The sequence below is a fragment of the Euprymna scolopes genome, chromosome 42, assembly GCF_053919585.1.
Source record: "Euprymna scolopes isolate OS-2025 chromosome 42, ASM5391958v1, whole genome shotgun sequence".
NCBI lineage: Eukaryota > Metazoa > Mollusca > Cephalopoda > Sepiida > Sepiolidae > Euprymna > Euprymna scolopes.
The window spans coordinates 17,886,200-17,899,896 of record NC_136523.1 but is presented as its reverse complement, the minus strand read 5'-3'; the positions used below and the strand labels follow the sequence as shown (position 1 = coordinate 17,899,896).

At 28.5% G+C, this 13,697-nt stretch overlaps 1 protein-coding gene across 1 annotated transcript; it reads left to right on the top strand.

The window, feature by feature from the left end:
* The first annotated feature begins 10,082 nt into the window (after positions 1–10,082).
* LOC145266947 (putative G-protein coupled receptor No18) lies at positions 10,083–13,447 on the top strand. The gene has a single exon (XM_080122766.1). The coding sequence runs from the start codon at positions 11,976–11,978 to the stop codon at positions 13,320–13,322; it is 1,347 nt and encodes a 448-aa protein (XP_079978892.1). The 5' UTR covers positions 10,083–11,975; the 3' UTR covers positions 13,323–13,447.
* The last annotated feature ends 250 nt before the right edge of the window (positions 13,448–13,697 follow it).

Genomic DNA, 13,697 nt, shown 5'->3' with positions numbered 1-13,697 from the left:
TTATAAAATATTATAACAAATAAAGATTAAAATAATCTGAATACAAATTATTAAAAAAAATCATTATATATAAGTATATATATATATTTACTCATAGTAATATATATATATGTTCATCGTTCACGTATTTACTTATGACATAAAATAAGCATTAAATATAAAGGATAATAAACAAATATTATAAAAAATATCATAAAGGATAATATATAATAAACAAATATTACAAAGGATAATAAACAAATAAAGATTAAAGTAATCTAAATACATATTTTTAAAAACAAATCATTATATATATAAGTATATATATATTTATTAATCGTTATATATATAAATATATATATATATATATATATATATATGTTCATCGTTTACGTATTTACTTATGACATAAAATAAGCATTTTATATCAGTTTGAGTTTTCTGATAATAACAAGAATAATAAAATATCTTTGCAAACATGGACGATAACTCCGGATAAACAGTCAAAGAATTAATTTAGTTTTTAGCCGTTTTGTAATGGAGTTTACAATTGATTGATTTATTTATTTACGTACATCTTTATCATTTAAGTAAATACGGCTTTTAATGAATTAAGTTAAAGATATTACACATTTTATGTGAATGAAAATAGGGATGTTACACCTTTTATGAATGAAGTAAGATATTTTACACGTTTTTATCATTGAAGTTTGAGATGTTAAATATTTCATAAACGACAATAAAGATTTCATGCGTTTGGACATGTTCTTTTCATTAAGCAAATCCAGTAAATTCGGAAAAACATTATTAAATTAATGTTAAACTGTATTTTTAATCTATACAAAATCTATTCCATTATCTCGAATTGATTCCGCCATTTATTAACAAGTACGCCATTTTAAACAGTTTGCGCTAATTTGGAACACGTCCGCCATTTTGAATCTATGCAAATAATCCTTTACAACTCTGTAATACATCTGTGCACAAAACAAAGATACAACATACGCGTAAATAAGTAAGCATCATTTTGTTTACCAACAATATCTTTACTTTTACAAATGTTTACAAAAGATTATTAGCCAATGAAGACGTGTGTAACACCGGTGCATATAAATAAAGTCCATTATTAAATAAAATACGATACACTTGGCGCTTTTCAAGTTCGACTTAATTTTTTAATTTATTTTAGCGAAGAAATTATTTAGTTTAACAACGATTTAATATCTCTTTTAAACACACACACACACACACACACACACATATTATTATTATTATTATTATTATTATTATTATTATTATTATTATTATTATTTTAAGTCAATTCATTTTCTGCAATCGCTGAATCAATTAACGAATTAAGAATAGTCCTAATGTTAGTTTAGTGGTCATCGGTTGTTTGTGCCATAAAACACTGTTTCGGGAGATTTAAAAACAATACACACATATATATATATATATATATATATATATATATATATATATATATATATATATATATATATATATATATATAAAGTTAAAAACAATATATATATATATATATAAAGTTGATTAAAAGGTGCATAGATATACTGTTTCTCCTACAGTAAATTTGTCGCAGTTGAATAAAAATTATATATATATATATATATATATATATATATATATATATATGAATCACTTATTTTATATTAAAACAATATTTTAATATAACACCTTATTAGTATACCTCTGATAATTACATTAACATTGCATATCTACACTCCCTCGTTTTTGAATAAAATTATTTATTTCATATAGAAACAATATTTATACCAAGCATACCGTGCAAATTGACGGTATAAACTAATATTTTATTAGTCTTCGAAGAGAATTGTATATTGGAAAACGCACTGAAGAAATTTAAATTTTGAGCTTTATGAAAAATAGTTATGATTTCAATCGTCTCAGATGGAACAAGTTAAAAGTAGAGAACGCAAAACAACTGGGCAATAGAGGAGAAAACCGGCCGAATTACACTATAAATCAATACTTTTATTCCTTTTTTTCTTGGTTTAAAGTTCTTGGCCTAAAGAGTAGTATCTGTTCTTCAAATTCTGCACTTCAGTTTCTTGTTCTCTTTCAGCGGAGGAGAAATCCTTCACGACTGAGACAATTTTTATTTTTGTTCCTTTTCTCCACATTAAAAAACGGCCCTGGTGTCTAACTTTGTCCCGTGGGGAGATATTGTAAACAGGAATAACTGAGATAAATAAAATTTCATATTTTCAAAATCACTCAGGAAATTTCAAGTTTGAACTTTATGCAAAACGAAAACGGGTAACTTGCCTGCGAAACGGAAAACTTCGAAATACGATTATTTAAATTAACGTCTAAATAGAAAACGCAAAGCCACGGAGTGGGAAGAAAACGAATTGTCGTTATTAATCAATTTTTATTGGTTCTTTTTTCCCCTCTTGTTGAAACTACGCAGATAAAGTGAACTATACATGTAAAAGGGTACTAAGGAAATTTAAAGTTTGAACTTTATACAAAAGAGGGTGCGAGAGAGAAAAATACCGGACGGATTTACGTTAAGTCAGGTACAGAGACAACAATTCAACGCACACTGGTCATTGCTAATGACAGATTTAGTACTTAAAATACAGATGTAGGCAATACAAAAAAAACGATTATTTTGAAGATAGGCCTATTCAATAAGTGTATAAAATCAATAAAAAAAAACAGTTGATTTAGACTCGTACTTGCCACCATATTATTTGTTTTCTAATCAAGCAGTGTTTTTTATTATTTATTTATATATGAAGTAGGATTCACTTCGGAAGTTCGAATTCTTTGCAGAACAGACAGACTGAAAATTCATACTTTTCAAAGATCTGGTAATCGATTTGTATAACGTTAATACGTACTGCGTTCTTTATATTTGAAGTGGTCAAAATTTGTACAACTAGTGACTTAAATACTGACTTAAACAGTTAATATATCAATTTGTATCTCTTTATGATTCATATACGTTACTAATCCATTAAAAAGCTCAATATATGTGAAGGTGTTTCAAAACATTGATCAAACAGTGAATGTGTTTCAAAACATTGATTAAATAGTGAAGGTGTTTCAAAACATTGATTAAATAGTGAAGGTGTTTCAAAACATTGATTAAATAGTGAAGGTATTTCAAAAATTGATTAAATAGTGAAGGTTTTTCAAAACATTGATTAAATAGTGAAGGTGTTTCAAAAATTGATTAAATGGTGAAGGTGTTTCAAAACCTTGATTAAACAGTGAAGGTGTTTCAAAACATTGATTAAATAGTGAAGGTGTCTCAAAACATTGATTAAATAGTGAAGGTGTTTCAAAACATTGATTAAATAGTGAAGGTGTTTCAAAACATTGATTAAATAGTGAAGGTGTTTCAAAACATTGATTAAATAGTGAAGGTGACTCAAAAAATTGATTAAATAGTGAAGGTGTTTCAAAACATTGATTAAATAGTGAAGGTGTCTCAAAACATTGATTAAATAGTGAAGGTGTTTCAAAACATTGATTAAATAGTGAAGGTGTTTCAAAACATTGATTAAATAGTGAAGGTGTTTCAAAACATTGATTAAATAGTGAAGGTGACTCAAAACATTGATTAAATAGTGAAGGTGTCTCAAAACATTGATTAAATAGTGAAGGTGTTTCAAAACATTGATTAAATAGTGAAGGTGTCTCAAAACATTGATTAAATAGTGAAGGTGTTTCAAAACATTGATTAAATAGTGAAGGTGACTCAAAACATTGATTAAATAGTGAAGGTGTTTCAAAACATTGATTAAATAGTGAAGGTGACTCAAAACATTGATTAAATAGTGAAGGTGACTCAAAACATTGATTAAATAGTGAAGGTGACTCAAAACATTGATTAAATAGTGAAGGTGTTTCAAAACATTGATTAAATAGTGAAGGTGTCTCAAAACATTGATTAAATAGTGAAGGTGTTTCAAAACATTGATTAAATAGTGAAGGTGTCTCAAAACATTGATTAAATAGTGAAGGTGTTTCAAAACATTGATTAAATAGTGAAGGTGACTCAAAACATTGATTAAATAGTGAAGGTGACTCAAAACATTGATTAAATAGTGAAGGTGTTTCAAAACATTGATTAAATAGTGAAGGTGACTCAAAACATTGATTAAATAGTGAAGGTGACTCAAAACATTGATTAAATAGTGAAGGTGTTTCAAAACATTGATTAAATAGTGAAGGTGTCTCAAAACATTGATTAAATAGTGAAGGTGTTTCAAAACATTGATTAAATAGTGAAGGTGTCTCAAAACATTGATTAAATAGTGAAGGTGTTTCAAAACATTGATTAAATAGTGAAGGTGACTCAAAACATTGATTAAATAGTGAAGGTGTCTCAAAACATTGATTAAATAGTGAAGGTGTTTCAAAACATTGATTAAACAGTAAAGGTGTTTGAAAACATTGATTAAATAGTAAAGGTGTTTCAAAACATTGATTAAATAGTGAAGGTGCTTAAGGGTTGTTCAATCCGTATCGCTATATAACTTAAATGCTTAACGCATTCTACATATTTGAAAGTGGATCAAATTTGAATGAGAAAGTCTGAAATTGAATGAGGAAGCTGAACAATCAATATATGAACGATTGTTCAATTTGTATCGCTATAATCGTTAGCACTGAACACATTTTATATACCTGGAGGCTGCTCAAATTTGAATTTTAAAAAATAACCGAAATCCCAAGTTTAACACTAAATATATTAAACGGCACTTCAAGTCGCATATGAAACTGTACACTGAACACATTTTATATATTTGAACGTGCCTCAAATGTGTATTAAAAATAACTGAAATACTACGTTTAACAGTAAACTTTAATTCGAGTGGCATCATTATATCAGTTATATATTTGAACGTGGCTGAAATTTGTATTAAAAATAACCGAAATACTACGTTTAACAGTAAACTTTAATTCGAGTGGCATTATTATATCAGTTATATATTTGAACGTGGCTCAAATTTGAATTAAGAAATAACCGAAATACTACGTTTAACAGTAAACTTTAATTCAAGTTGCATCATTATATCAGTTATATATTTGAACGTGGCTCAAATTTGAATTAAAATATTGAAATACTCAGTTACAAGGCCAACATATCAATAATAGCCCCATTTGTATCGACATAAAACTTTACATTGAAGAGATTTGATATATTTGAAGGTGGCTCAAATTGGAAAAATAATCAAAATACTAAGTTTAACAGTAAACATATTGAACGGCAGTTCAAGTTGTACCGCTATATAACTATAATACTTGATATTCTATACATCTGAAGGTGGCTCAAATTTGAACGACAAAAAACTGGATTACAAAGTTAAACGGTCAATATATCAACGATAGCTTACTTTGTATCGCTATAAAACTTAGCACTTTACATATTACATATTTGGAGACGGTTCAAACTTGAACGAAGAATAACTGAAATACTAAGTATAACAGAAAACAGTAGTTCAATCTATATCATTAAATACTTAACACTGAACATATTTTATGTCTGAAGATGGTTGAAACTTGAATGAAAAGTATTAGAAATAAGTGTAACAGTAAATATATTGTATGATAGTTCAAGTTATACTGCTATATAATTTAATACTGAACTTTTTCTATATATTCGAAGGTGGCTCAAATTTGAGTAAAAACTAATTTAACAACAGAGTTGACACGGTCAATTTATTAAAGGATAGATCAATTTGTATGGCGTTATTGTAATACAGGAAATTATTGAACACATTATTAAACACATTCTTTTCCTATTAATTCTATTTTTGTAACTGTATTATATCTTTAATCTTATGTCTAATAAGATTTTTGAATTACAAAAGTTTGGAACTACAACAATTTTGAACCACAAAATTTTCAAACTACAAAATTAGAAACTAGTTACTTTACAAATATTTTGCTATTTTATCAAAGTAATTTCAATACAGAATATCCGACCCAACAAATAACTTTTTAAATAATTAGATTAAAAAAATAATAATTTGATTACTAAATTAAATTCCACCATAATACATTTCGGTTTATTCGAAAATAAGTCAGCCTTTTTTTTAATACTGTAAAAGAAAAACAAAGTTTCATTTAGCACATACACATCGCGAGCAAGCAAGCAAGTAAGTATCCCCTAACCTCATCAGAAATATAATAATTTATTTACGAGATCATCGCTCGAGAAACAAAAGCTTAGCGAGTATACCCCTCCACCCCGCAACAAAAAAAAAACATTTTTAAAAAATATTATTAAAACAAAAAAAGTACAAAATTAAATCCCAACATATTTCGTTTCGGGTCATTCGTTAAAACGTTAGTCATTGTTAATTTATAATAAACAAATCAAAGTCAGATCTATTTCCTGCTTCCTTTGTTCCAGCTCGTTTGACTCCTTGGTCTAGTGGTCTTCATCAGTTCGCTGTTTTGGTACCTCATTATAATACAGCTTCTCATTCCAGTAGCTTTCAGCCAAGAACTGCAGGCTCATTAGACTCGTTGTTCTAGGGGTTTCCATCAATTCGTCAATTTAATATCCCATTATAGTACAATTTCCTATTCCAGTAGCTTCTTTCCAAGAACTGCAGGCTTGTGGAACTCTCTTCCTGCTCACTGTTTTCCTCCTACCTATAACCTTGATATTTTCAAGACTAAGCCCAATAGTCATCTTCTGTCTTCGTGAAAATTATATTTTATTCTCTTTATCTCCTTTCATCGTGGCTTTAAGCCCTGTCTGGAGCGATTTCTCTATAAAAAAATTTTTTTAACCCGGATCAGTGAATCTCAGACACTTTTTATCATTATATTCTAATCTAATTTGGTTTTTAATTAAATTTTTTTTAATTCATAATTGTATTAGTATTTTGTAGCTGTATTTAAAATTATTAGTTTATACAGATTTTATTTTAGTTTAAAACTAAAATATAAGTAAACCATTGCCGAATTAAAGTACGTCTGCCTAGACTTGGGTAAATTTTTATCACGTTAGGTCGTAACAAAAAAATATTTTTTTGATCATTAAGTATATATTTATTTATAGTTAAAAATTGCATTTAGGGATAGATATTTCTGTCAGCCTATTAAAAATATTGATATTTTCCTACTGCTTAACTCCCTTAGTAGTTATCTCCCTTTTCTGTCAGTCTTTGATACACCTAGAACTATACATAAAATAAAGAAATATTTATTTCCCCTATTTCAGTTTTTGGAATAGTCTTATAAACGAACGCTGCATGAGAATTTCTCTTTCGCCGTTCTTTATCGTCGTCTATTGATTCGTGTCCTAAAGAAATACATTTTCATTTTCCATTGTGTGTGTGTTTTTTTTTTTAACAGTTAGTCTATGAACAGTTCAACGTTTGAATTTTGTATATACTTTATAATTCTATTATGTAAAATGAAATATTTAATTTGTTAACTCTTTTTTTATTATTTACTAGTAAATTTAATCACGAAATTAAATCTTGCAATAATACATTTAATGTTAAGCGCAACAAACATCACCGGGTTAAATGTTTCACGGTGTACATTAATGTGTCTACACCGTCAATCCCTTTTCTAGCGTTGAAATATATATTGCATTTTTATTTGCGTTTACTTATTTGAATCATCACTTTTAGAAAAGAACGTTACTCACTTAAATATTTGTAAATACAAAATAATAAAAAATTAATAACAATAAGCATGACATCGTACAAATAAGTATAAAATAATAAAAGAAATATAAATATTAAAAACTAAATATATATAATAATAAAAATCAATATAAAATAATAAAAATAAATAATAAATATTGATATATAACAATAAAATAAATATAATATAATAAAAATAAAGGATAAGTAATATAAACTAAATATTAAGTAATAAAATTAGTTAATATTAGAATATTAATTTTAGTTTTATAAATATCATTATTTTTGTGAAGGACATATTTTTTTTTCTGCTGTGGAGTTTTAATACATTTTAAATAGATATATGATATTATTTTTCATAATAATGTTTCCAGCGTTTATTAGCCTTAGTTTTATTTAGATTTTCTCATAAAATTCTTATTTTTTCCAATTTTGTCTGATTATTTTACGATAATTCAAAATGGCGATTCAAAGAGATTGAAATCGAACTGTATCTTTAATATATTGTATAGATTACCAAGGGAAATTGATAAAGCAATTGTATAGATTTCGTGTGTTTTAATTCTGTCTTTTTTTTTTTGCGGTAAATAGAACGGCAAAATAAAAAGAGATTTTTAAAACATATAAACATTTTTTTAGATATAACTGATTTCTTTTTAGCAAAGTAAAAAATCATTTGTTTATCAGAACTCTCTCTCTCTCTCCCTCTCTATCTCTCTCTCTATCTCTCTCTATCTCTCTATCTATCTATCTATCTCTCTTATATACCTTACTCTATTCGTTTTATATTCCATATCTGTTTTAGAAGATCTCTCTCATTTTTTCTTCACCTACTCTCTCTCTCTCTCTCTTTACCTCTCTCTCTATCTATCTACTTATTTATCTATCTACCTATCAATCTATCTTGCTAACTATATCTCATATATATCTACCTTTCTTTCTCTTTTTCTCTCTCTCTCTCTTTTCTCTCTCTTTCTCTCTCTCTCTCTCTCTCTCTCTCTCTCTCTCTCTCTCTCTCGTTTGTAGTCTTACAAACGTTCTGTTTCATATTTTCTGTGTCAACCTCTATTTTTCTATTCCTCTTCATTATTTTCCCCCTTCTCCTTTCTTTCTGGTGTCATTTTCTAGCTCTTTTTATTGTGTTTTACTTCTACCACTCTTTCAATTAATTTCCTTCTTCTCTTTCTCTCTCTCTCTCTCTCTCTCTCTCCCTCTCTCTCTCTCTATATATATATATTCATTCTTTCTATACAAACTTTGTAAATTCAAAAATTTATATGCATTGAATTAAATCTACATATAAACGCTTAAATAATTTTTTTTTTAATTTCAATTCTGTCATCATTATTAATATTAGTTTTTAATTTCAAATTAATCGATTATTTAACTATTAATTGTTAGTATCAAAAAATTAATCGAGAATTAGACTATCTATGTAAAATATAAAGTTCATCGACAACTTGACACGAACACAGGTTTTATTTCAGAATTACATTTCCATTACCATATAAGGATTTTTTTTAGAATACCGGTGCCATAATTTTACAAAAATTTATCCATTTTGAGACAAATTTTGAATCGATTTTAAGTAAATTTGGAACAATTCCAGTATTTTTAATACTTTCGTAAATTTGAATCTGCTCAATTAGTTTTGGAAATATTTATATATTATTTTGGGAGGTTTGCTAAATTCTTAATTGGTTCCACTATCTTTGAGTGATCTCCCATTTTGAAACACATTATCAGATTTTAAACTGATTCCATTTAAAATTGTATCATTCGTTTTTTTTTTTTTTTTAATCGATTCCGGCTTTTTGAAACTATATATTTATTTCTTACTGATTCCTATACTGAAATATATTCCCTCATTTTGAACGTGTTGACCATTGTTAAAATGAGCCAATCATTTTGAATCGGTTCCAGCTTTTTTAAGCTAATAAATTCTTTATATTTAACTCCCCCGTTCTGAAAAAAAAAACATTTCTTCATTTGTTAACCGCTTTGATCAAATTAAATTTTTGATCGTTTGAGAATTAATTCCAATATTTCCAAACGATTTCATCCATTTTGGAGACGAATTTCATTATTTGGAAGTGATTCCCTCTGTTTTTATTAAAACAATTCAATCGTCTTGAAACGACTTTACCATTACGAATTAATTTTGCTATTTTTTAATTGGTTCAGACATTTTGAACCTATTGTACAATTAAAATAAAACTGTTTCATATTTGAATGAGACTGACTTAATAATAATATCGTTTGATTATGTGGATCAAAGTTTAAATATAAATGTAATATAAAAATATTACATTCTTTTGATCAATTGTTTTATTATGTCTGATTGTTTTATAATGTGGATCAGAATTTAAATTTAAATTTAGGGTAAAAATATTAAATTGATTTAATCGTTTTAATTTTTTGATCGTTTGATAATGTGAATGAAAGTTTAAATCTAAATTTAGAATCAAAATATTACATTGTTTTTATCAATTTATATATTGGATCGTTTGGAAACAATAAAGTATTATTTTTTTTCTATTTGTAACATTTTTGTAAATTTTAATTGAACTTACGCATATATATATACATATATATATATATTGATATATATATATATATATATATATATATATATATATATATAATTTGAGGTTGCTATTTTCCAAAGGTAGGGTAACCAGTGAAATATAACGAGCTTCATACAAGAGTGCTCAATACAGAAGTAATTCCGTTTTCGAAAATAAGGGTTGTTGCCTGATGAGGTCTCTAGTTAGTAAATACTAGTAGACCGAAACATGCTCATGACTGTGTAGCAACAAACCACATCTTATGTAAAGACAAATATATATATATATATATATATATATATATTGAGATATATATTGAGATATATATTGAGATATATATATTGAGATATATAAATTACGAGAATTCACCGTTGCTATTTTGTGTAAAAATACGCAAGTTTTGTTTAATGATTTTTAATTGTTTGATGATTAAAATGAAATCATAAATCCAACACATAAATCTAAAAGAAAATATCAATGAAAATTCAGTGAAATTGAAAGGGTTAATAAAGCACTTGTTGTTGAATGAGTTTCAAAACATAAATTTTATTACATCAATTTCAGTGAAAAATTATTTTGATTCACAGAATTCAAGACAAGTCGTGAAGATAATAAGCATTTTTGTACATTTTAATTGAACTTATATATATATATATTGAGATATTTAAATTACGAGAATTAACCGTGGCTATTTTGTCTAAAAAGTACGCAATAATTTTTGTTGAATGGTTTTCTAATAGTTTTAACGTAACATCATCAATGTCTTATGATGATTAGAATGAAATCATAAGTCCAGCACATAAATCTAAAAGAAAATATATATTAAACTTCTGTCAAATTGAAGAGGCTATTAAATCAGTTGTTGTTGATTGAGCTTAAAAACATAAATTTAATTAAATCAATTATTTTGATTACATAATTAAAGACAAATCGTACAAATAATAAACGAATACACATTTGTTTTGCAAAGTTAAAGAATTTGACCAAGAAGACTATTAAAATAAAATTACTGATGTTAAATTATTAACTTATTTGAATTTTAAATAAACGCTTTTATTGTACATATCACTGATATAGACGATTTATGTAATAGTTTCCTGGCTTTTTCGTAAATATTCGACCGGACTTTTGTTGTTCATTTTAATATATGTTTAAGAATAGATTATTGTTTATATCTGTATATTGAATACGAACTATTAATTCGTGCTTGTATTTTACAAGAGATAAAGAATTTCGAACAACACTGTTGAAAATTAAAATAAATTGTGGAGGTATTTTAATGTGAAAAATAACATATCACTGACGCAAAATTGTTGAGTGATAATTTCCTGAATTATTTTTTCGTAAATTCATGCTCCTTCTCATCGACTATTGATTGTTAATATATATATATATATATATATATATATATATAATGCGAACTATTAGAATTAAAATTCATATAATATTGACTGAAAGTCGTGGTGCTTCCACTGCTAAAAATTCAATTTGATTCACAAAAGAATTCATAAAAACAATAACAACCAAGAAATCAAAATTTGAAATAAAAAAGACTGTTGAAAATTAAATTACTGTTACAAAATTATGAACTTAGTTCAATTTGAAAAAAAAATCATCGCTGATGCAGGCGATTTTGGAGCATTTTTGATTACGTGACTGTTTACCGGATTTTATCGTAAATTTCCGGGTATTGTTTTTTTTTAGTTGTTTTTCTTGTTTATTTTGGTATATATATATTAAATAAGAACTGATTACTTTAAAAATGGATGTTACATTAGCAACGGGCGGTGATGCTTCCACTGTGGAGAACTTCGAAATGAACACCATGAATTCCAGTCAGGATTTGGCCAACGATAGCGAAACTTATCTGAACACTACAACAATGTTTTCAAGCCCAAACGGAACAAACATTATAATTGCAACTTTCCTCGCCCTCATGGTCATAGGCTGCGTATTTGGAAACGTATTGGTTATCCTTTCCGTAATTTTATACAAACCGCTACGGACCGTGCAGAATTTTTTCATCGTCTCCCTGGCCGTTTCCGACTTGTCCGTGGCGGCGCTCGTGATGCCGTTCCACGTGTCAAACCTGGTGGTCGAATACTGGATCTACGGCTGGCTCCTCTGCGAGATCTGGCTAACACTAGACGTGCTTCTTTGCACGTCGTCAATTTTGAATTTATGCGCGATTGCCGTCGACAGGTACTGGGCGATTCACGACCCTCTCAACTATGCACAGAAACGTACCCCGAGTCGGGTCGGCTTAATGATAGCGGCTGTTTGGTTCACCAGCGCAGTTGTTTCAATCCCTCCCGTCTTTGGGTGGAACGAGAGCGGGCAACTGTACGACCCGGTACAAATGCAGTGCCACTTGACTGACGACCGCAGCTATGTCGTCTACTCGGCATGTGGGTCCTTCTACATCCCTCTTATATTGATGACCTTTATCTACTTTAAGATATTTCTGGCGATAAGAAGGCGCCTAAGAAAGAAACGGGAGCAGACAGCTATAGGGAAGTTGAAGCCGGTGTCCAACCAAAAGACGGAGAAGAAAGAAAACAGTCCGGACTCGACACCGGCCAAGGACAAAGACACACCACCGACTCCGGCGCAGGAAGAGAGATCGAACGAGGATATCGAACTGAACTCAGAGACGCATGGCGGCAGCGCCGATACTAAGAATTCCGGTAAAGACGTGTGCGTCACCTCCCAGAATGGGGGGACACACAGCAAGGTATCAAAAGAGGAGAAAGAGCGGGCGAAACACGCGAACCCGAAAGGAAAGAAAATGAAGTCTTTCTTCGAGAAGAAACAAAAGATTTCTCTCTCGAAAGAGCGCAAGGCCACCCGCATCTTGGGGATCGTCATGGTCACCTTCATCATCTGCTGGTTGCCCTTCTTCCTGATGTACCTGATCTTACCTTTTTGCAACACGTGCTCTCCGGTGCCAATATTCGCCGAGCTCTTCATCGTCTGGCTCGGCTACGTCAACTCGGGTTTGAACCCGGTCATTTACACCATATTCAACGAGGAATTCCGGAAGGCGTTCCACATGCTCCTCTGCACAATGTGCAAGAAAGGGGTTCGCAAAAAGACGGCCAAACTTTGAGGTAATATAAACAAAAATTAAAGAAATGAAATAGAATTCTAAAAAGCATGCTCGCTGGCTGAGGTAGTTGACCACTTTCTCAACCAGTGTCCTATTATGAAAACTAACTTTAAAGAAAAAGAAAAGAGAATATATATATATATATATATATATATATATATATATATATATATATATATATATAAACTTTGAATGTCAGCATTTTGGATGCTCATTAGCAATTTAAGACACATGAAATTCCTTGACGCAACACGATCTTCCTACGCAAGTATTTACTAATATAATCTTCTGAAATACTAAACAGGTAAAATATCAAAGTATAAATCAATATATATATATATATATATATATATATATATATATATATATATATAT

Coding starts and splice junctions, on each gene's coding strand:
- LOC145266947 (XM_080122766.1), top strand. CDS start 11,976: ATGGATGTTACATTAGCAACGGGCGGTGATGCTTCCACTGTGGAGAAC.